At 41.5% G+C, this 25,038-nt stretch overlaps 1 protein-coding gene across 4 annotated transcripts in view; it reads right to left on the reverse strand.

Annotated features, from left to right (window-relative positions):
- Positions 1-13,905: 13,905 nt before the first annotated feature.
- Positions 13,906-25,038, reverse strand: part of LOC137375168 (folliculin-interacting protein 2-like) — a 132,884-nt gene continuing 121,751 nt past the window's right edge. For all 4 annotated transcript variants that reach the window (XM_068041930.1, XM_068041913.1, XM_068041939.1 and 1 more), the window contains 4 exons: positions 22,308-22,464; positions 20,875-21,072; positions 20,079-20,194; positions 13,906-19,019 (listed from right to left, as the gene is read on the reverse strand). In XM_068041930.1, the coding sequence (XP_067898031.1) occupies positions 18,941-19,019; positions 20,079-20,194; positions 20,875-21,072; positions 22,308-22,464 (550 nt within the window). In that variant the 3' untranslated portion in view covers positions 13,906-18,940. The remainder of the gene's footprint in view (positions 19,020-20,078; positions 20,195-20,874; positions 21,073-22,307; positions 22,465-25,038) is intronic.

The raw sequence follows: 25,038 nt of genomic DNA on the forward strand, positions 1-25,038 counted from the left end.
CCAAAGTGGATAACCTCACATTTATCCACATTATACTGCATCTGCCATGCATTAGCCCACTCACTCAACTTGTCCAAATCACCCTGAAGCCTCTCTGCATCTTCCTCACAACTCACCTTCCCACCCAGTTTGTGTCATCTGCAAATTTGGAGATATTACATTTAGTTCCCTCATCTAAATCATTAATATATATTGTGAATAGCTGGGGTCCTAGCACCAATCCCTGCAGTACCCCACTAGTCACTGCCTGCCATTTGGAAGAAGACCCATTTATCCCTTCTCTTTAGAACATAGAATATAGAACAGTACAGCACAGTACAGGCCCTTCGGCCCACGATGTTGTGCCGAACCTTTATACTACCCCCAATCTCATGCGCTTTAATTTTGCACGCTAATCTCTTATGTGGGACTTTGTCGAAAGCCTTCTGAAAGTCCAAATAAACCACATCCACTGGCTCCCCCTCATCAACTCTACTAGTTACATCCTCAAAGAATTCTAGTAGATTTGTCAAGCATGATTTCCCTCTCATAAATCCATGCTGACTCTGTCCGATTCTACTGTTCTCCAAGTGCTCTGCTATAAAATCTTTGAGAACGGACTCTAGCATTTTCCCCACTACTGACATCAGGCTGACTGATCTATAATTCCCTGCTTTCTCTCTACCTCCCTTTTTAAATAGTGGGGTTACATTAGCTACCCTCCAATCTGTAGGAACTGTTCCAGAGTCTATAGAATCTTGGAAGATGACCACCAATGCATCTACTATTTCTAGGGCCACTTCCTTAAGTACTCTGGGATGCATACCATCAGGCCCTGGGGATTTATCGGCCTTTGATCTCATCAATTTCCCCAGCACCATTTCTCTACTAATACTGATTTCCTTCAGTTCCTCTCTCTCACTAAGCCCTGTGTTCCCCAACATTTCTGGTATGATAATTATGTCCTCCTTTGTGACATGTGGCTTCTCTGTAAAGATCTTCCCCAGGTCACTTAGGTATCTGTTGTTTATTAAGCGTAAAGCACATGACTTCCAGTAAAGTTGTTTTTAAACAACATCTCAGCGTCCTTTCAATGAACTGTCAACAACAAAGCAAAGTGCAGCTTCGATGAAATCTTCAGCCTTCCAATGAAACCATCTCCCCAATTTAAATGAGTCCTCAAAAACGAACTCCAAATATATAGAAGCACTTTCATAAAACCTCCATCCTTGGGAGGAATGAAATGCCATTTTTAAATGCATTTCATTACAGAGTGAAAGAAGATTTAAAAAATAAAACACATTTTCACACTCATACTCATTCACTCTTTACCTGTACCTAATACAGTTCTGCTTTGTACCATCTTTGCACTCATATAACTCAAAGCAAGGTTAAATTCTAAATAAAGCATCTACAATCACATTTTGTTACCCCACAAGTGAAAGGGCTGCAATAGTAAACCCCATCAGAATAGTCTGGAATTCTGGTTTTTAAATTTTTTCACAAAGGCTAGGGGGTAATGATCAATATACACCAGTGTCTCTCTGTAGTCGGACATAGACTTCAAAATACTTAAGAGCTAGTAATAAGCCCAGGGTTTCTTTTTTCCCTGTTGAATATCTTTTTTGGCGTTGATTTAGCTTTTTGGAAAAGTATCCCACTGGCCTTTCTATGCCTGATGTCTTGTAACAGGACTGCACCAACCCCCCAGGTCACTAGCATCAATTGCTACCTTGAAGGGCTTAGTGAAATTTCGAGCAGCCAACACTGGTTCATTAATCAAAATGGCTTTCAACCTCTCAAAAGATGCTTGGCACGCCCCTGACCACACTACCTTAGTTTTCTTTTTTGTAGCAAAAGTGGAGCAGCTTTTGTGCTAAAATTTGGTAGAAACCCCACATCCCCAAAAACCCTTGTGATTTCTCGCTTAGTCTTAGGGGTACAGAACTCCACAAATGCTTGAACTTTCGCTGTTCTTGGCTGCACTTTTCCTTGCCCTACTATATGCCCGAGGTAGGTTACTCTCACTTTTGCAAATTTACTTTTGGCAAGCTTTATCACTAAATCAGCCAATTGTAATTTTCTAAACAGAGCTTCTAGTTATTCTAAGTGATCCTTCCAAGTGTCACTGTATACAGTACATCATCAAGATAAACTACACAGTTAGGAACTCTGGCTGCCACTTGGTTCATTAGTCTCTGAAAAGTTGCTGGGGCATTTTGTATCCTGAATGGCATCACTCGTCACTGGAAAAGACTGTCTGGTATGACAAAGGCTGATATTTCTTTAGCTCAGGGTGTTAAAGGAACCTGCCAGTATCCCTTTAACAAATCTATTTTTGTAAGAAATGTGGCACTGCCCACTCTGTCAATACAGTCTTCCAAGTGAGGTATTGGGTCGGAGTCTGCCTTTGTTATTGCATTAACTTTTCTGTAGTCTATGCAGAATCTAGTTGAACCATCAGGTTTAGGCTCCATCACCACTGGGCAACTCCAGCTGCTTTAACTGGGTTCAGTTAGGTGGTTTCCCAGCATGTATTAGATTTCTCCTTTTACCTGGGCCTGTTTCTCTGGCTTTAAGCAACTTGGATGCTGTTTTATAAGAAAGGATTCCCTGACAGGTGAGGTCTGGAGAATAGCCAATGTTGTTCCTTTGTTTACGAAGGGTAGCAAGGATAATCCAGAAAATTACAGGTTGGTGAACCTTACGTCAGTGGTAGGGAAATTATTGGGAGAGGATTCTTCGGGACAGGATTTACTCCCATTTGGAAACAAATGGACTTATTAGCGAGAGGCAGCATGGTTTTGTGAAGGGGAGGTTTTGTCTCACTAACTTGATCGACTTTATTGAGGAAGTGACGAAGATGATTGATGAAGTAAGGGCAGTGGATGTTGCCTACATGGACTTCAGTAAAGCCTTTGACAAGGTCCCTCATGGCAGACTGGTACAAAAGGTGAAGTCACATGGGATCAGAGGTGAGCTGGCAAGATGGATACAGAACTGGTTTGGTCATAGAAGACAGAGGGTAGCAGTGGAAGGGTGCTTTTCTGAATGGAGGGATGTGACTAGTGGTGTTCCGCAGGGTTCAGTGTTGGGTCCTTTGCTGTTTGTCGTATATATAAATGATTTGGAGAAAAATGTAGCTGGTCTGATTAGTAAGTTTGTGGATGCCACAAAGGTTGGTGGAGTTGCGGATAGTGATGAGGATTGTCAGAGGATACAGCAGAATATAGATCGGTTGAAGACTTGGGTGGAGAAATGGCAGATGGAGTTTATTCCGGACAAATGTGAGGTAATGCATTTTGGAAGGTCTAATGCAGGTGGGAGGTATACAGTAAATGGCAGAACCCTTAGGAGTATTGACAGGCAGAGAGATCTGGACATTCAGGTCCACAGAAAGTGACAACGCAGGTGGATAAGGTAGTCAAGAAGGCATACGGCATGCTTGCCTTCATCGGTCGGGGCACAGAGTATAAAAATTGGCAAGTCAAGCTGCAGCTGTACAGAACCTTAGTTAGGCTACACTTGGAATATTGAGTACAATTCTGGTCGCCACACTACCGGAAGGATGTGGAGGCTTTGGAGAGGGTATAGAAGAGGTTTACCAGGAAGTTGCCTGGTCTGGAGGGTATTAGCTATGAGAAGAGGTTGGATAAACTCGAATTGTTTTCACTGGAATGACAGAGGTGGCGGGGCGATCTGATAGAGGTTTACAAAGTTATGAGTGGCATGGACAGAGTGGATAGTCAGAAGCTTTTTCCCAGGATGGAAGAGTCTGTTACTAGGGGACATAGGTTTAAGGTGCGAGGGGCAAAGTTTAGAGGGGATGTGCGAGGCAAGATTTTTACACAGTGGATGGTGAGTGCCTGGAACTTGCTGCTGGGGGAGGTGGTGGAAGCAGGTATAATAGCAACGTTTAAGAGGCATCTTGACAAATATATGAATAGGATGGGAATAGAGGGATATGGACCCCGGAAGTGCAGAATGTTTTAGTTTCGACAGGCATCAAGATCGGCACAGCCTTGGAGGGCCAAATGGCCTGTTCCTGTGCTGTACTGTTCTTTGACATCCACATCATGTGTGGCTAAGGTTGTATATCCTGGCTTGTCTCTACAGCCTCCTTTAAATGCTGTGAGTAGCCTTGTTAGGTCTTCTTGTTGTTCTGCATTTAAATATGAATGCATAGTGTCCAATTTCCCTCATAATTCAGTATTAGCTAACTGGATAGTTGGAGGTTCAATTTGAGAATTGTCTAGGTCTCCTTCTACCTCATTTTCACTGTCCCTTTCATCCTTCACTGTCCCTAATACCTGACATACCTGTGCTTGCTTATCCTCCTCCCGGCGATGATATTGTTTCAACATATTGATATGACACAGCCAATTTGTTTTCCAGCGATCTGGGTGTCAATCAAATAATTTCCTTTTCCGAATCCTTTTGACCACATTATATGGACCATTTTATATGGACAACTGAAGCGTGCTTTCAATGGTTCACCCTGTAAAAGCAATAATACTAACACCTCATCCCCTGGTTGAAATGTTTGCACGCCTTGGCAAATGTCTTGGCATGCTTGTCTGCCTATTTCTTCATGGTTGTTTGGGAAGCTTTCAGGTGATCCTGACCCACTTTGCAGGCTCTCATAAACCGTTCCCAGAACACAGATACATAATCTAGCACAGAAGATTCGTCACTCTGTTCCAAAAACTTTTCTTTAATTAGTTTTGGAGGAACCTCTTACCTCATGTCCATAAACTAATTCAAAAGGACTAAAACCAGTAGACTCATTAGGTGAATCCCTCGTGGAAAACAAAAGAAATTCTAGCCCTTTATTGCAATCATGGGGATATTCATGAGAGTATGCCCTGATGATCGTTTTGAGAGTATTATGACAAGGTGAGAAGGGGCTTAGGGGTTCCCTCTCAGCCTTTGCCTGGTTTAACTGTAACAGGGTTTATTTTTAGAAACACCATGATTTGAGAGAGAGAGAGAGAGAGAGAGAGAGAGAGACAGAGAGAGAGAGAGACAGAGAGAGACAGAGACAGAGACAGAGACAGAGAGAGAGAGAGAGAGAGAGAGAGAGAGAGAGACAGAGAGAGACAGAGAGAGAGACAGAGAGAGAGAGACAGAGAGACAGAGAGAGACAGAGAGACAGAGAGAGACAGAGAGAGAGACAGAGACAGAGAGAGAGAGAGAGAGAGAGAGAGAGAGAGAGAGAGAGAGAGAGAGAGAGAGAGAGAGAGATAGAGAGATATTCAGTTGCAAACTGCCATCTCAATTCAAACTTTCCTGTGTCTCATGCAAAGCCTGGACCAGCTGGTTAGTCATGTGAGCAGCTGGTTTAACCACTTCTGTCTCTGTGGATTGTATCATCTTAGCAGTCCCTGAAATGTGCTTCCTTACACCTTCAATGTCTGGTGATCAAAATCCATTTGGGTTAAATGGACCAGGCACCGTCTCTTCTTATGCAAATGTACTCCAGTCAAAGGTCTGGTGATTGCTTTAACAAGTCCTTTCTTCACTCCAGCAACAGGTTAAAATCAATGTTCATATGACAAAACGAATATGCCTCATTCTTGGCAGTTAGGGGTCTACATAACAAGGGTCTGATGGCACCTTTCTAAAGCCCCTTGTGTCTGTGGGTGGTATGCTGAAGACTCTTTTTATTTGTTCCTGGGATGTGGGCGTCGCTGGCATTTATTGCCCATCCCTAATTTCCCTTGAAAAGGTAGTGGTGAACTGCCTTCTGGAACCGCTGCAGTCCACGTGGGGTAGGTACACCTACAGTGCTGTAAGGAAGGGAGTTCCAGGACTTTGACCCAGTGACAGTAAAGGAACAGCAATATAGTTCCAAGTCAGGATGGTGTGTGGCTTGGAGAGGAACTTGCAGGTGGTGGTGTTCCCATACACCTGCTGCCCTTGTCCTTCTAGACAGTAGAGGTCGTGGGTTTGGAAGGTGTTGTGTAAGGAACATAGGTGTGTTGCTGCAGCACATCTCATAGATGGTACACACTGCTGCCACTCTGCGTCTGTGGTGGAGGGAGTGAATGTTTGTGGATGGGGTGCCAATCAAGCGGGTTGCTTTGCCTGGATGGCTTCGAGCGTTGTTGGAGCTGCACCAATCCAGGCAATTCCATCACACTCCCGACTTGTGCCTTGTAGATGGTGGACAGGCTTTGGGGAGTCAGAAGGGGAGTTACTCACTGCAGGTTTCCTAGCCTCTGCCTGACCTGCTCTTGTAGTCACGGTATTTATATGGCTACTCCAGTTCAGTTTCTGGTCAATGGTAACCCTCAGGACGTTGATAGTGGGGGATTCAGCAATTGTAATGCCATTGAAAGTCAAGGGAAGATGGTCATTGCCTGGCACTTGTGTGGCATGATTGCTACTTATCAGGCCAAGCCTGTATATTGTCTAGGTCTTGCTGCAATTCTATACGGACTGCTTCAGTATCTAAGAAGTCACTAATGGTGCTGAACATTGTGCAATCAGTAAACAACCCCACTTCCGACATTATGATTGAAGGAAGGTCATTGATGAATGTGCTGAAGATGGTCGAGCCTAAGACACTACCCTGAGGAACTCCTGCAGTGATATCCTGGAGCTCAGATGATTGACCTCCAAAAACCACAACCATCTTTCTTTGCGCAAGGTACGACTCCAACCAGCGGAGTGCTTTCCCCGATTCCCATAGATTCCAGTTTTTCCAAGACTTCTTTATGCCATACTCGGTCAAATGCTGCCTTGATGTCAAGGGCAGTCACTCTCACCTCACCTCGAGTTCAGCTCTTTTGTCCATGTTTGGACCAGGGCTGTAATGAGGTCAGGAGCTGAGCGGCCCTGGCGGAACCCAAACTGAGTGTCAGGAAGCAGGTTATTGCTAAGCAAGTGCTGCTTGATAGCACTGTCGACGACACCTTCAATCACTTTACTGATAATTGAGAGTAGACTGATGGGGCTATAATTGGCCAGGTTGGACTTGTCCTGCTTTTTGTGTACAGGACATAACTGGGCAATTTTCCACATTGCCAGGCAGATGCCAGTGTTGTAACTGTACTGGAACAGCTTGGCTAGGGGTGCAACAAGTTCTGGAGTACACGTCTTCAGTACTATTGCCGGTACTATTACTGTGTCATACCCAAATTACCCATAACTCCCTGAAAAATTTCAGACATAAAATTGGAATTTTGATCAGAATGAATCTCGATCGGTAATCCATTTCTAGTGAAGAACTGGGTTAACTTCTCTACCACTACTTTAGCTGAAATGGTTTTCAAGGGAATGGCCTCTGCGAACCGAGTAGTCATATCCATGATTGCGAGTATATATTGGTGTCCCGCTTTTGTTTTCGGTCAAGGTCCTACAGCGTCTACTAACACCCTACTAAAATGGTTCTCCAAAAACTGGTATGAGAATTAGAGGTGCCGGTTTTATGGTAGGTTGTGCTTTTCCCACAATCTGGCATATTTTACAAAACTGTACCAACGTCCTTCTAAAGACCTGGCCAGTAAAAATGTTGACCTATACGTGTTTGGGTGTTCCAGATCCCCATATGTCCCACTATAGGAATTTCATGCTCTATCCTCAATATTTCCAGGTGATACTTGAGCGGTACTACTAGCTGGTGAACAACTGTCCATTCTTCATCTGCAGGTCTGTGAGGAGGTCTCTACTTCCTCATCAGAATCCCATTTTTAATATAGTGGCCTTCTGGAGCTCCCTTTGCTTCAGCTTCAGTTAGAGCTGATTGTGCCACTTTATTTAACGCTGGATCAGCTTGCTGAGCCTTGATCAGAGAAGGCTTACCGAACATTCCCTTTGGATTATCCAAATCCCCAAAGATTCAGATATTCAGCTAATTTGACCTCTGACAATGGAACTTGTTTAGCCATTGCTCGGGTCACTACACATGAAGGAAAAATACCTGGAACCTTTTCCTACAACTGTTCCCTTTGACTTCACTTGATCTTTCCATGACTACTGGAGAAGCTACTACCTTCACTCGGGCCAAATCATTCCCCAGGAGTAGGTCAAATCCGTCTACTGGCAAACTATCTACAACTCCTATTGTTACTTTTCCAGACATTAGGTCACACTCCAGGTACACCCGATACAATGGTATGGGTATATACTCACTACCAATACCATTCACTTAAACCTTGGCATTCAGTGCACTCTCTGGTGGAAAAGTTATGCCTTTTCCCCAGAAAGAGAATTTGGGTGACTCCTGTATCCCCAAGTATAACTATAGGTTTACCTGCCTCACTTGAGCAATAAGGAATTACTTTACCTTTTGACAAAAATTCCCTTTAACTATCAGGTACCTTATTCTCATCCCCCGCACTCACAGTGTTTTTTGTACTTGGCCTTACAGCTGCAGTCAGAGCTACAACCTGATTTGTCGTACTCTCGATCAGTGCCACTTTCTTTACATTGGCTGTGTGTACCCCAATATGTCCCATAGGGTTACCCCGCAACTTCCAGCATTCTGCACGGTGTCCCACCTTGTGACAATGGAAACACTTAGGCTTGCAGACCTCACTTCCACTCTCAGCATCTTCCTTTCTGGCCTGAGGAGGAGAACCCGGGGCGTTCCCAGCTGTCCCTTTTTGTCCCCAGGTACTTTCCTTCCTTTCACCCTTCCCGGTTTGTGGGGTGACAGACGAAGGGTTTGGGCTTGTAATCATCAGTGATTTCCACTACCTTTCTGGCTGTTGAAATGCTCCGGTTAGTTACGTGGGTTCTTAGTAATGGAGGATATGAATTTTTAAGTTCTTCCAGGAGTATTAGTTCTCTAAGGGTCTCATACATAGCCTCTACCTTTACTGCCTGCATCCAATGATCAAACCTAATTTGGTTTACGCTCTATATAAGTCATGCCCAGGCTGTCTCCGGAGGTTCTGAAGTTTCTGCCTGTATGCTTCAGGGACCAACTCATAAGCAGTAAGAATAGCTTTTTTGCCATCTCAATCTGCAGAAGCCTCCTAAGAAAGCATGGCATAGACTTCATGAGCTCTGCCCATCAACCTGCCTTGCATAAGCAGTATCCACTTTTCCTTCAGCCACTTCATCTGCAGGCTATCTTTTCAAAATAAATGAAAAAATGCCTCCACATGCCTTTCCTCAAACTTCAGGAGGGCTTGTACAAATTTAAACAGATCTCCACTGGGTCCTGGGCTGGTGTCAGATCTTTCCCCCACCAAAATTTTCACTGGAGTAGAGACCAACCCTTCCTCTTAGTTCCATCTTTTAAAATTTGAATTCCCTTCCTTCTCGTTCACTTTCTCTTTGAAATTCTACTTCCAGTCTTTTCATCGTCAATTCTCTTTCCTGTTCAAGCTTAAGTTTTTCCAGTTTTATTTCTTTTTCTTTGTCAAGTTCAAGCTGCCTCATCTGTAACTGGATTTTAGCTAATTCAACTGCACTATCATCTGGTTCACCTTTTCCTTCTTCCAATTTCAAATGCTGTGCTGTTAGCTCAATTATGTCTGCTTTCTTAGATCTTGGTTTTACCTCTGATGCCTACAGTTCTGCCAAATCCTTTAGCCTCGCCTTGGTTAGGTTTCTCAAATCACTCAGGGATGCAGCCTCCTTTCCCAGAGAGGTCGTAGCAACTGCCTAAGACATTCTGGTAGTATAGACTTCAATGCACAAGAAACCTGTTTTGTTTTTAAACATTTCCTCTTTTCCATATTATTACTCCACTTACAATTGCACGCTGTCAGCATCGGGTGATCCCGCACAGAGCCGACAGTTATATGTTATGACTAAGATGGGATGAGAGCACTGTCTTTTCTAGTCCCACTTTACGGCAGGTCACAACATATATTTTAAAATGCTTACCCAGTTACCTATTTGGTCAAAATATTCTCTCCTCTTTATCCCAGAATAAAATAGACCAACCAGGTTTCTTTCACAAAATTATCAGTTTATCAAACAAGACTTATCCAGTAACAAAGTAAAGCATCAACACAGATTGAAATACGAAAGTTTCCTTTTTAAACTCCAAACACCCCCCACCCCCACCCCCCCCCCCCCCCCCCCCCACCACCCCAACACACACACACACACACAAAAAAACAGAAATCCTCTCTGCAGAGATCTATTACAAAAAAGGAAAAAAAGAATTCTTTGGCCAAATACTTGCTAATTCTTGAAGGGAAAAAAAAGTAGATTATGGAAGGATGTCAGTTGTCCCTTTGGTCTGGCATTTTGGTAAACGGTGACAGGTCACTGGGATCTTTTTAGAAGCAATTCATTCTGGAGATGTCGAGAAATCATCTGGTAGGTTTCCAGGAGACATGTGGCATCAGGGGTTTCAGCCAACACACATTTGAATCATAGGGTTTTTCAGCTTCTCAGGAGAGATGCAGAATCAAGGATGTGGCTCTCCCATAGTGGACTGTTGTGAGGTTTCTTCAAGGAGGTAAAGAATGACGTGAGCTGGGCATTTCCTTTTTCCTCGGCAGGTAAAACCAACAGTCTTCAAAACAGTTCACATCCCAAGTGACTTGAAAACAATATTCAAACCCCAAACAGCAAGTCAACCTCTTGACCTCCATAAACCTTGACATGTGGCTTCTCTGTAAACAACTTCCCAGGTCACCAAGGTTTCTGTTGTTAGGCTGAAAGCACATGACTTCCAGCAAAGTTGTTATTAAACAACACCTCAGTGTCCTTTCAATGAGCTGTCAACAACAAAGTCCATCTTCTATGAAATCTTCAGCCTTCCAATGAATCCATCTCCACAATTTAAATGAGTCCTAAAAAACAACTATAGAAGCACCGTCATCACAACAGGGACTTCAACAGCATACCCTCTGGTCACTGACAGCAACTTCTGCATTTCCACATTTAGCTGTGCATGTATGGATTCCAGTGTTGATAGTTTCATTGTCATTGCTGCTGCAAGATCCGGGTTAACAAGTTAATCTGTTTAGTGGTGTTGGTTGAGGAATAATGTGAGCCAGGACATTGGGAGAACTCTACTCTTTTAAATATGCCATGGGATCTCAGACAAGGCCACAGTTTATTGTTTCATTTGAAGGACAGCACTTCCAACAATGCAGCACTCCCTGATGTGTCAGCTCAGATTATGTGCTCAAATCTTGAAGCGCATCTAAATCCCACAAACTTCAGGGGTCAGTGCACTATCAATTGAGCCAAGCTGATATCTGGAGTTAATAGAAGGAAAGTCCTTTATTCATTCATGGGATGTGAATGGCACAAGCAAGGCCACCATTTGTTGCCTATGCCTAATTGCCCTTGAGAAGATGGTGGTAAACTGCCTTCTTGAACGGCTGCAATCCATGTGGTGACGGTACACCCACAGTGCTGTTAGGAAGGGAATTCCAGGATTTTGACCGAGTGACAGCAAAAGAATGACTATGTACTTCTACAGCATTGTGCGATGGAACTGGCAGGTAGTGGTACTGCCATGTGTCTGCTGCTTTTGTTCTTCTAGGTGGTAGAAGTCACGGGTTTGGAAGGTGCCAATCAAGCAGGCAGCTTTGTCCTGGACGGTGTCAAGCTTTTTGAGTGTAGTTGGAGCTGCACCCATCTAGGCAAGTAGAATGTAATCCATCACACTCCTGACTTGCACCTTGCAGCTGGTGGACAGCCTTTGGGGAGTCAGGTGATGACTTATTCACCACAGGATTCCTAGTCTCTGACATGCTGTTGTAGCCATGGTATTTATATGGCTACTACAGTTCAGTTTCTGGTCATTGGTAATGCCCAGGATGTTGATAGTGGGGGATTCAGCAATCATGATGCCATCAAATGTCAAGGGGACATGGTTAGATTCTCCCGTTTGAGATAATCATTGCCTGGCACTTGTGTGGTGCGAATGAATATTGTCCAGGTCTTGCTGCATTTCTACACAGACTGCTTCAGTATCTGAGGAGTCATGAATGACGCAATCGAGCAAAGAACAGTACAGCACAAGAACAGGCCATTCGGCCCTCCAAGCCTGCGCCGATCTTGAACCTGCCTAAACTAACACCTTCTGCACTTCCGGGGCCCATATCCCTCTATTCCCTTCCTATTCATATATCTGTCAAGATGTCTCTTAAACGTCGCAATCGTATCTGCTTCCACCACCTCCCCTGGCAACAAGTTCCAGGCACTCACCACCCGAGTGTAAAAAAAACGTGCCTCGCACATCCCCTCTAAACTTTGCCCCTCGCACCTTAAACCTATGTCCCCTAGTAACTGACTCTTCCACCCTGGGAAAAAGCTTCTGACTATCCACTCTGTCCATGCCGCTCATAACTTTGTAAACCTCTATCATGTCACCCCTCCACCTCCGTCGTTCCAGTGAAAACAATCCGAGTTTTTCCAACCTCTCCTCATAGCTAATGCCCTCCAGACCAGGCAACATCCTGGTAAACCTCCTCTGTACCCTCTCCAAAGCCTCCACATCCTTCTGGTAGTGTGGCGACCAGAATTGTACAGCTGCAACATGACTTGCCAATTTTTATACTCTATGCCCCGACCGATGAAGGCAAGCATGCCGTATGCCTTCTTGACTACCTTATCCACCTGCGTTGCCATTTTGTGACCTGTGGACCTATACGCCCAGATCTCTCTGCCTGTCAATACTCCGAAGGGTTCTGCCACCTGCATTAGACCTTCCAAAATGCATTACCTCACATTTGTCCGGATTAAACTCCATCTGCCATTTCTCCACCCAAGTCTCCAACCGATCTATATCCTGCTGTATCCTGACAATCCTCAGCATTAACCGCAACGCCACCAACCAACCTTTGTGTCGTCCGCAAACTTACTAATCAGACCAGCTACCTTTTCCTCCAAATCATTTATATATACTACAAACAGCAAATGGCCCAGCACTGATCCCTGCGGAACACCACTAGTCACATCCCTCCATTCAGAATAACACCCATCCACTGATACCCTCTGCCTTCTATGACTGAGCCAGTTCTGCACCCGTCTTGCCAGCTCACCTCTGATCCTGTGTGACTTCACCTTTTGTACCAGTCTGCCATGCGAGACCTTTTGACCATAAGATTGAAGGAAGGTCATTGATGAAGCAGCTGAAGATGGTTAGGCCTAGGACACTACCCTGAGGAACTCCTGCAGTGATGTCTTGGAGGGGAGATGATTGACCAACAACCACAATCACCTTCCTTTGCGCTCGGCGTGACTCCAACCAGTGGAGTGTTTTCTCCTTGATTCCCATAGACTCCAGTTTTGCTTGGGCTCCTTGATGCCATACTCGGTCAAATGCTGGTTTGATGTCAAGGGCAGTCACACTCACCTCACGTTCAGCTCTGTTGTCTATATTTCAACCAAGGTTGTAATGAGGTCAGGAGCTGAGTGGCCCTGGCAATGACTGTGAAAAACATGAGCTGCTCACATCGAACCTAACTCTGCCTAAAGATTTCAAAGAAGTAACTTTGACTGTCCTTATCCATCTTAAATAGGGTAACTAACTGGATTGAATACAATCCCATCATTTAAAAATTAATCATTTCCCTGTTAGCCTTGGGTTTTCAGAAGTAAACTGAATATAGTACTCCAGAAATGGAGAGGAAATCTTTTATAGCCCAAGTATGAAGCTTGGCTTCATACAGAAATATTCCTTGCAATATCCCAAAACCCCATTTCCCTTTCCAATGACAACCTCATTACTTGAGCACTTTTAATGAGTTGCTATTAACCCAAGTGTCTCCTGTGTAGCATGAAGAGGGCTGGGGTTATCCCACAAAAGACATCTTTAAAAATCATCAAAAGGTGTAGAAACAAGTTGTGGGTGCACCTGGGTGAGTTGTACCATGTAGTGTGGTGTTGACATAAAAAGCATGACTCATAAAGTAAGCTGAAATGCACAGGAAAGGCATGCCATACAGAAGGCTCAATATATTACTGATCTATTAAAAAATACACAAGTATATAATCCAATGGTTTATTGCACATAAAAAGATCAGAAATGATACTGAATATTTACACGAAAATATCTACAAATCTACTCTTCCTGACATTCTATTCAATCCTCGCACCTCTGAACTGAATAGATAACAATGTAGTGCATAGTATAATATTTGCTGCACTTGAGAAGTCCATTGCATTGCATTTTACTCTGAAACCTCATTCTGTAGAATATATTTTTGTAATAACTTTTTCTGAAAATTACACAGAAGCCCATAGTTCAGAACTGTTAGCCTTAAATTTCCTACAATGCAAAAATGCTACATAAAACAAATTGACAGGAAATTTTAAGAAGCTGAGAAAATTACACAAGTTTAACTCCAGTTTAAAAATAAAAGTGATGAATCTGACAGTAGTAAAATACTGAAGTCAGACATCAAATTTCTTTTATGCATCACAAAATGGCACAATGTTGTGCATGTTCAGAGTTCAACACGTGGCTTTCAGAATAAATTGCAAACCAACGGGCTTGGATTTATGTATATGATTTCATGTGTCTGAAGGAGATGGTTAGTTTAAGATTATTTTAACAACACTGAAATGGACAATAATGACAAATAAAAGATACCTGTGTCAGCTACATCTACAACTCAAGAGTCACATTCAAGAACAATCATTTCTCATGCAGAAGAGTGTTTTCAAAATTCAATATACACAAACTTTACTCGGTAGTACAACAGAAAAGCTACTTACACAAAAATTATGCCAAGCATAATTAAAACTTGCTTTTCATTAACATGCCAGTTATCAATTTAGGAATTTGTTTTGATAGCAAAATTCAAAACCGGACACATTTAGACAGGCAAGACATTAGAAACATAAAATGAACTAGAGGTTTGGATTCCTGTCAGTCAACTGAGGTAGTTTTAACAAGAAACAGTTCAGAAATTGCCAGCAAGTTTAAACTCCCACTTAAAATAGAAACATACTTGAGTTTAAAAAAAAATAAAAGCTTATGAAAATCTTTAGGTTTCTCAATTTTTCCACATTTAAAACTGGTTTATTGAGATTAAGCTTTAACAATGTGTAGAAAAGCCCACTTAATGTGCTGAATGGCAGGTACTTAAAGCAAGAACACCTTAATATACAGAGTAATAGAGTGAAATTACAGCATTAGTTTCACTTTCACTCAAAGGACGCAGCAGGAGAGAGAATGCGCAAGAAAGAGCACTCTTCCTGGATCTGGCAAAAATCTAAGTAGAGAAGCACAGAAACGAAATATTGCTGAAGCACTGTAACCTGCTTCAGTAAGAACAATCGAAGAGGGGGAAAAAACTGCTCACATCCACTCTTACAGGATTTGCTTGCAGATAAACAGACTGACTGAACAATGAGAACACCATGACCTGCTCTAACTATAGTACAGTTTTAAAAGGGACAATCAAGGCACTGGTACATGAGTGCAATCTTTGAGTAAGCACACTTACTATTTTAACTTGTTAGCTTTGCACTCTCTTTGCTCTAAAGCTATACTGAGAGATTATTGACAACTGAAAGCTAACCTTCAGATTGAATGTTTATCTTTAAAAACATTAACAGTATTATTCAGGATAAATGTACCTTACTCAATAGTTGCCATTCTGCATCAATTGATCCAACAGTGGATTTATGCAGCAAATGGCGAAGGTGGATGGGTATCGCAAATAAAAATGGGGATTAAAAAACATTAAAAATATAAAATTTATGAGAGTGAATGTAGCGCCATTTACCCCTACAATATTTAATCCTCCAAGTAATCTGACAAGAGCTTCTGAAGTTTGATTTACATAGGTTTGAACTTAATCTTTCAATGCATAGAGGACATTCAAGGAACAGCAAAATACAGAGCAAATAAGGCAGCCCAATAAAAACGATGAATGTGCCACAAGAAATATCTTGGCAATGTCACAACATTATAGATCAATTTTGATATTTCCAGTCAAATTCCACCCTTGCTCCCAATCTACTGCAAAAGACAGTGAGCTGACACATCGGATCTGTTTAAATGAGAGATTTTGGAAACAGTGTCAGCTGCAACTCAAGTGTGTAGCTACAGCTAAATGAATTAGGCCCAATATTTTAAGTAAGCTCCAGAGTAACTCAGGAACATATCTTTTTGTTCATATTAAAAAATTAAACAAAGTTCATTTTAAATTTGATTTACATTGTTGAGTTCTATCAAGGGCACTGATGTAATATTTCGTCACAAATTGAATAATTCAGTATTTAACTCCTTTAAGTGCATAATTAGGAAAAAAATAACTTGGAGGTTTATTCAAAGAGGCCTTAATACTTCCAATGGGTTTGGGAGTTGCCTTCAAAGAGTTGATCATATTAAAATCTAAAACAGGAAAAAAAATGCATTGGCTACCTCATTTCAAAATAGAATGTACTGGAACAGTGATTGGCAGAATGATGAGATTTAGCTCCATGACTCAATGCAGACAAAATGCTTTTCATCTGAGACCAGCCATTAAACAGCAAGGAATCAAAGCACGTGGTTACTGGTCAGCGAGCTCAAGCAGTAATAAACGTTAATTCCATCCAGTAGCCAAATCCTGATCTTAATCTTAGAGTCAGGCAGCTGAAACCTCACCCTGGCTTCACGTCTGTGCTGCTGTATGTTCTATTTTGGGATGGCATGATCCATGAATTTCATTTTCCATTGCAGCTACAGTGGGTTTTCAAAATAGTGGGCCTGCTGCAGAAGTAACAAAAGTGGGATCAAGGGGCATATTCAAACTATGAAGTACAATGTCATGCATGCTGGGTAACACATTTCTCACTGTCTTTATGCACACAAGTAATTTTTGTGTAGCAAAATGAGTAATGCAAATATCCAAAATTAAATTAATTCAGTTCATAACAGTTTCGCTATTCACTGCAATAGAGGTTTCAGAGTGTTAGGTATCTAGAATAAATTAAGGACTTAAGAGGAGTTAGGATATATCAAAATAAGTCCATTTTGAAGTTTGTTAGACATTAGGAAATGTTAGAAATGCAGCTGCATTCATTGGTAACGTATAATGGTTTGTGGCAAGAAAAGAAAATCAAATGGTATGATGTCCTCAAACAGTGACACACTCGACAATTCCAGTTTCAATATCATTTTGAAGTTTAAGGAAAAACCTAAAAGGTTAAAGTCTCCATTTTCTCCCAAATAATTAACAACGTACTTGCTTTATCTCAGAAATATCATTGTATTCCGGTATGGTGTTTACTTACTGGAATGTTATCATTTAGTTTTAAAACTTGCTACATTTCTGGTTTCCAGAGGCTCATCAAAAATCCCCCGATTTTCCACAACATTTTGGCTGAAGGAAAAACTGAAGTACAGCATCAGCTCTTAATCTCACTGAATTAAGCTAATTGAAAGTTCCTCACAGCAAGACAAGCATCAACCTTCAGATATTTTCATATTGGATTTCACAATTTCTTCCCACTTCATAATTCTAGTACATAAAATATGATCCTCTCTAATTATGTGGCAATTATACACTTAAAATTCTGCATTTACAGAAGCCCTGCCCACAATTTGTTCAGAATTAAGATACTCAAAAGTGAAACTATATGTTTGCCTTTTTTTGTAAAGTACCAAACCCTAAGCAGATGATTTTCCTTTTAGTGGTGGGAGGAAGGAGGAGGGACTGTGAAATTTCTCCAGCCATGATGAAAAAAGTCAACCTGTGTAGAAGATAGGAAACCCTAGTCTCTTGTGCTGCAATTAATGGCAGAACGATTATTTCCAAGGTCTTCTGGGCATTATTTCACAAAGGTAACTCATCACTGAGTGCACTATCCAGTTTTACAGAAATACTATAGGCTTGAGTATGCTGGAAAACCTTTTCCTTATGGTACATGTCCTATCCACTGGGTGAAGTATCAGCATATCCTGAGATAGTCACCAAATGAATTATTTGTGTCTTTCAATTGGAACATTCCCCCAGTTGATTTTTGAAATGTACGCTTGTTATTAGATAGATTTTTGATAAAGCAGCCTCTAAGCGATTCTTACTAACTGAGATTCTACCATACGCATTTACACATCAAGCAGGAATATAGCTCCTCCCCCTCCCCCCAAAAAGCTCCTCCCCTGCTCACTCCACAGCTCCAATTTTCATTATTCCTGTCATTCAACATCTCAGACTTCTCCACTAAAGTCAGTCTAGGAATTTTTTGGCATGGCTCTGTTGTGACATCTTATTATCTATTAAATCAAAAGGGGGCAGTGTTTCTTTTTGTACGAAGCTGATGTCCCAAAATTAGGCCCAATTCTCCATATGTTGCGTAAAAGAACGTTAACTTGCATAAGTTTAGAAATCATTGTAAACAATGCTCATTTAAAGACAGCCCGTAAAAGTTTTTAAAAATATAATTCTACCTACTTTGTCCCTTTAAATCCAAATAGACAACTGAACTCAAAAAAATCTCACGTCAAACCATTCGTACAAAGTAAACTACTAAATCCGACAGCAATTTTTTGCTGTGCTTTTTTTGCAGGATTGTACAGTATCCTAATGATTCAGAAATGTAAAATCAATTGATGTAATTGCAAATTCTTTTGAATAGGAATGCTATGTATAATTCTTGTAATACTCAAATACGCACCAATTAAGGCAACCGTTGGAGACTAAAAGTCAAAAACACCACAGAAGCAAGCATTCAATATAGCATGAGAGCCTGGTCTGTTTTTTTTTTATATAAAAGAGAGGTCGGTTTCATATGAAATACATGCTTTAGTTGCAACCACTTTTAGTGTTTGATATGTTTGGAGGACTTCAATAAGTTTGGTTAAAAAAACAAATCTGAAGCAACGGTCATTAAAATTCCTCACAGATAGATGGATATGTATTCCAGAAATTTTCTGAAAGATAATGGAACATTTGCAGTTTATAGGATTTCATAGAAGATCACTGAATGCACACTGTAGCACTATCTGGTCATCATGAAGTTTTCCAACTCAGTGGTATCCAATGCTCAGTTTGATTTTTTTGTCCCTTCTTGACAAAGGCTGCTCTGAGGTTTTAGCTTATAAGAGTATCTGGGCAACATATGGAGAATGAGTACTTGCCACAGCAGCCAACAGAGGCAAGTCATTTGATTCAATCCTGTAAAAGAAAAGGAGACCTGCTAAATTGCCATAAGCAACATTCAGTATATAAAAATCTCTGCTACAAGCCAGAAAGAAAATGTAGCATTTCATAGAAAGTATAGCAATTAGTGTGTGCTTGGTGCTTCCTGGGATGACATCTCAAATAATAGCTTCAAGTGACAATTATACTCAAGCTACCTCGGAGGGTCAATTTCCCCAAACTCAGCTGGTTTGTGTAAGGAAAGCGATGAAATGACATGTCCCAGGTGTACTATTTGGTCTGAAGTACAAAGATGACCTTTGCAGGACTGCAGGCATCCTTGTGGGCAGACAGGTTCTAACTAAGTTAGGCAACGGGAGGCTGGATTAATACGCAGTGCAAACCTGACCAGAAAACCATACCATATTCCATTCTCATGCACCGCATTTAGGTGCACATATTTGGAACAGTTTTAATTGAATTATTTTGCTGGACTCAGGTCATAGTTGGCCTTCCTCCCAAATTTGTGAAGGAATATATTAATCTTTCTCAGGGAAAGAGTTTTTGAGACCAGTTATGCTCATTATGGACCTAAAAAATATAACTAGATGTGTATATTAAAAACAAAGTTATAGGAACTAAATTCTCCCATCAATGTTAACCCTGAAAACAAACCTATTACAACACAGCAGTTCCAATAATTTTAGCATAAGGAAGCATCACACTATAAAGTTCAAACACTGATGGGCAGCAACTTGTGAAGCAATGGCTGACACAGTAAGGCAATTTTTTTTTTGTTACACGAAAATAGCTAAGTACTAGAATCTGACAATAATAAACAGTAATTTAGAAAAACAAATATTTGTCAGATGTTCTTTTAAAAAGAGCAAATATGGTACAATAGGAAAAAAACACTTTCATTAAGATACACAATTTACAGAAATACAAAATTCAGGAATAGAATCTGAATGTTCACAAATTATGGTGCCATTACTTTCACTGAAGTTTAATTTATTGAAAACTATTTAGCAAAGACACAATATGTTTGAAGGCAAGCAGTATAATATACAGATTAACTCAAAGGTTCTGATTTACCCTAGCACCACTCCCAGTTCTTTTACATGCACTCTCGTGTGGCCTTTCAAGTATTCTGACAACATCTTGCTTTTAAAGTACAGCTCTTGAAGTCTATCCTCCAGATGGATTACACACTGCAATAAAAAGAAACAGATGTCAGAAATTGCTTCAACTATTCCAAAACAAAATGCTGTGAAATTCATCTAAACAGAGTTCCCCATGGAACAGTTTTGAATAAAATCTGTATATTCATAAAAAGGTAAATAAACACATTTTTTTTAAAAAAAGTCAACCGTGTGGAAAGTTGCAACACAGACTAACAAGTAAGGAGAAAATACTTGGCTCTCATATCCACAGTCTTTACATGAGGCACTTAAATAATTGGCACAAACAGGCTGGGCAGGCATTAAGGCACCACTGATGGTGCTGTGCAAATGAGGTACAAATAAGAGGGGCAAAACTGAGATACAAGCTCAAAAAAAACCCAAATGTTTTCATAACTTGTTCCAACCTCTTAATTTACAATGCTTGAAAACTTGTAGTACCTTTTCATACTGAAAATGTAAATAGTTTTTGGGTAACCACTTATTGATTGTTACATTTTCCACAATAATCAGTTGCATCTGCTGCACACCTCCAAAAAATTCACTTACATACAGCAGAAATTGTACACTCAGCATTTATCACAGGCTCTGCCCTTTTGCCTCCTGATAAGTCATTTCATGTTCAACAAAGGGTAGCACAGTAGCACAAGCTGTAGTGGTAATGCAGTCCGGACAAATTGCAACACATTAGTTATAAATACTGTACTTACATAATCAGGTGGGAGCTGTAGTTTGTAGAGCTGAAGAATGGACTGGAGGAGAGAGGACACAAGGTTAGAGACCAACACCTCTTTACCCAGCTTGTTGTCCATCATCTTCCTCTGGCTTGTAGCTACAAGGACTGACCACTTATCGGTGTCTGCAATAATACAGACAGATTCTGCAATGGGCTCATCTAAAACAGGATGCTAAAGCAGAAAAGGGGAAAAAGTTCATAAAATAGCATTTAACATTTTGATCTTGATAAACGATTGCTTTAAAACAAATGTAAATGATTAAAAATCAAGCAGGTACTAAAAATTTCAGGTTTTCAGCCCTGGAACTTCAAATAACTGATTTTGATTAGCTACTAGAATATTGGCAGAAATGAGAGCCAACAGGAAGCGGTGCTACCAAAACTTTATTTCTTCACTGCCCCACATTGTTCTGCAAGATCAGCTAATCTGCTAGCTGAAAGCCCCTTGCACAGATAGATCTACAAATTACTCCAGCGCCCTGGACTTAAAGACAGCTGATTAAAAATGTTCCTAATGCCAACTGACTACCTCCTGCATATACACAACTATTGGTGAGAACTACAGGCAGTAGATGCTCATATCCAAAGACCCTGCTGCTACCCTCTGTAGCACTCTTGACAAAACAGACAACTTTAAAGTTAACAGACTGTCTTGCATTGAGCTAACCATATATTGAACACTACGTCAACTCCTACAATAATCATCTGGCAATTACCATCTGGTGTTGAATTCAGTATGTTTTAAACATGCCAGCTCTGTACTGATGTTGAAGTGAGAAGTAAGCAGATTTGCTAAGAAGATAGCTGAAAGGAGGTGTGTTTCCACTGTTCGTAGCTGGGGAATCACTGGATCGCAATGGGCAGCATTTTTTAAGCTAGATCTTAATAGTCCTGCGGCATATCAAGTAGCTGGAGTAAGTGGGGAGAGTTTTGGGGCCACAAATCAGCTGTTCCAGCACCAGCTGATTTTGCTGGCAGGGAAGATGGTTGAAGAGAAGTGATGAAGTCAGATGGGGAAAAGCAGCACATTCGAAATACTGCAGTTAGCAATGTAATTTGGGAAATTTTATCTGCCCATGGGCCTGTTCCATTATGGTGCTTAATTGAGATGCCGCTATATATGATTTTTCCAACATACATTTGCCACTTCCCCTGCTATATATGCTTTGTTTTAAAAGATAGCCTTTGGCCCTAACTATTTCTGATCCATTATTTTACTTATTAGCAGAGAATGTAGGTGCAACATTTGAAAATGCCCATATTTAAGTCTCAAATTTATTTGTATATTTTGATGCAAGCAATCTCTTCCTTCCAGAAATCTTATATGGCAGGCTAATAAACAATATATTGTCAGAAGATTGTAAAAAAGTATTTGCCAGTTCATATGACATCTAACAAAAGATTTACCTGCACAGCGTGAGCTAAATCAGTCATTAAACATTGCTTCAGCTTCTCATCAGAGCTAGTTCCATGTAAGACAAAGTCTGGGACATACTGAGAACAGTATCCACCAAACAAGGATTTTCCAAAGTTACTGATACTTGGCTTGCTGCTCATTTTGATCCTATAAAGCAACCAGGGGAAGTAGTTGTATTTTAAAAATAGATATTTTGTACATATAGACATGCATGTGCACAGCATCAGACATATACATAAAGCTATCCTTATGCAGAAACAGCCTTGCTCAACATTTAAATTGCTTGTTTTGCAGCACCCATAATTTTGAATTCAGATTGTCTTCTTTGGGTATTTTTATACAATTCTTCCCCTCCTCTGAAAGTTATGCCCGAGTGGTGATTACTCATCCGCGAGTTCTATTAACATGCGCAGATTTTTCAATCATATAGGACGTCACAGTCCAATTGTATCCACTCCTCATCCAATGTCCACATATGCACTTTCAAGCAGGAACAACTAAGAACAAAAGAAGAACAGTACAGCACAGGAACAGGCCATTCGGCCCTCCAAGCCTGCACCGATCTTGATGCCTGCCTAAACTAAAACCTTCGGCACTTCCAGGTTCCGTATCCCTCTATTCCCATCCTATTCATGTATTTGTCAAGATGCCTCTTAAACGTCTCTATGGTACCTGCTTCCACCACCTCCCCTGGCAACAAGTTCCAGGCACTCACCACCCTCTGTGTAAAGAACTTGCCTCGAACATCCCCTCTAAACTTTGCCCCTCTCACCTTAAACCTATGTCCCCGAGTAACTGACTTTTCCACCCTGGGAAAAAGCTTCTGACTATCCACTCTGTCCATGCCGCTCAACTTTGTAAACCTCTATCATGTCGCCCCTCCACCTCCGTCGTTCCAGTGAAAACAATCCGAGTTTATCCAACCTCTCCTCATAGCGAATGCCCTCCAGACCAGGCAACATCCTGGTAAACCTCTTCTGTACCCTCTCCAAAGCCTCCACATCCTTCTGGTAGTGTGGCAACCAGAATTGCACGCAATATTTTAAGCGTGGCCTAATTGATCAGCAATGGCAGATTTTCCTTTCCTTAGGTACCAATGGACTAATTATTGCACCTGAATTGTTGCTGCAGCAGAGATCAGCTATCTAAGAGACTGGGAGTCAAATCTGGGCCCTTCTCATTTGCAGGGTTTAGTAGCATACAAGGCAATACCTTGAATCACAAGATGCTTTGATGATTTGTTTCATCAATAACAAGTTTAAGTTACAATCAAAGTAAGAGAGGATATAACGAGGGATACAAGAAGGGATAAGCAGACAGAGGAGATCCAATGAGTAGAGTTAAGAAAAGGATTTAAAACTGTAATGGAAGTTGTGTATAGGTCCCTGGTAGCAGCTATGATGTGGTAGAGGTCATGAGTTTGGAAGGTGCTGTCAAAGGAGCCTTGGTGAGTTGCTACAGTGTATCTTGTAGATGGTACACACTGCTGCCACTGTGCATCAGCGGTGGAGACAGAGAATGTTAATGGTGGTGAATGGAATGCCAATCAAGTGGGCTGCTTTGTCCTGGGTGATGTCAAACTTCTTGAATGCTGTTGGAGCTGCACTCATCCAGGCAGGTGGAGAGTATTCCATCACACTCCTGACTTGTACCTTGTAGATGGTGCACAGGCTTTGGGGAGTCAGGTGGTGCTCCTGTAGCGACAATACTTATATAGCTGGTCCAGTTCAGTTTCTGGTCAATGGTAACCTCCAGGATGTTGATAATGGGGCATTCACTGATGGTAATGCCATTGAATGTCAAGGGAAGATGGTTGGATTCTCTCTTGATGGATATGGTCATTGCCTGGCACAAACATAACTTGCTGCTAATCAGCCCAAGCTTGGATGTTATCCAGGTCTTGCTGCATCTGAACACAGACTGCTTCAGTATCTGGGGAGTCGCAAATGATACTGAACACTGCAATCATCAGCAAACATCCTCACTTCTGACCTTATGATGGAGGGAAGATCATTGATGAAGCAGCTGAAGATGGTTGGGCCTAGGACACTACCCTGAGGAACATCCGCAGTGATGTCCTGGGACTGAATGATTGACCTCCAACAACCACAGCCATCTTCCTATGTGCTAGGTATGACTCCAACCAGGGGAGAGTTTTCTCCCATTCCCATTGACTCCAGTTTTGCTAGGGTTCCTTGATGCCACGCTTGGTCAAATGCTGCCTTGATGTCAAGGGCAATCACTCTCACCTCCCCTCTGGAGTTCAACACTTTTGTCTATGTTTGGACTAAGGCTGTAATGAGATCAGGAGCTGAGTGGCTCTGATGGAACCCAAACTGAACATCAGTGAGCAGGTTATTGCTGAGCAAGTGCTGTGTGATAGTACTGTCGATGACACCTTCCATCCCTTTGCTGACCATCAAGAGTAGACTGATGGGGCTGTAATTGGCCAGGTTGGGAGGTGGGGGTGATGTCTATTTTGACTTCCAGAGACATTTGATAAAGTCCCTCATACAAGAATTAACCAAAAGTTGAAGCTCACGGATTGGCAACACATTACTGTCAGAGTTAGGAAATTGACTGAGCAGCAGCAGACTGTATGGGCAGTGGACAATGGGCAGATACTCAAATTGGCAGGATGTGACTCGTGGTGTCCCACAGGGATACATTGGAGCCTTTCAAGATATTAAGAGGAACAGATAGGGTAGATAGAGAGAAACT

This window comes from Heterodontus francisci, chromosome 1 (genome assembly GCF_036365525.1).
Source record: "Heterodontus francisci isolate sHetFra1 chromosome 1, sHetFra1.hap1, whole genome shotgun sequence".
NCBI lineage: Eukaryota > Metazoa > Chordata > Chondrichthyes > Heterodontiformes > Heterodontidae > Heterodontus > Heterodontus francisci.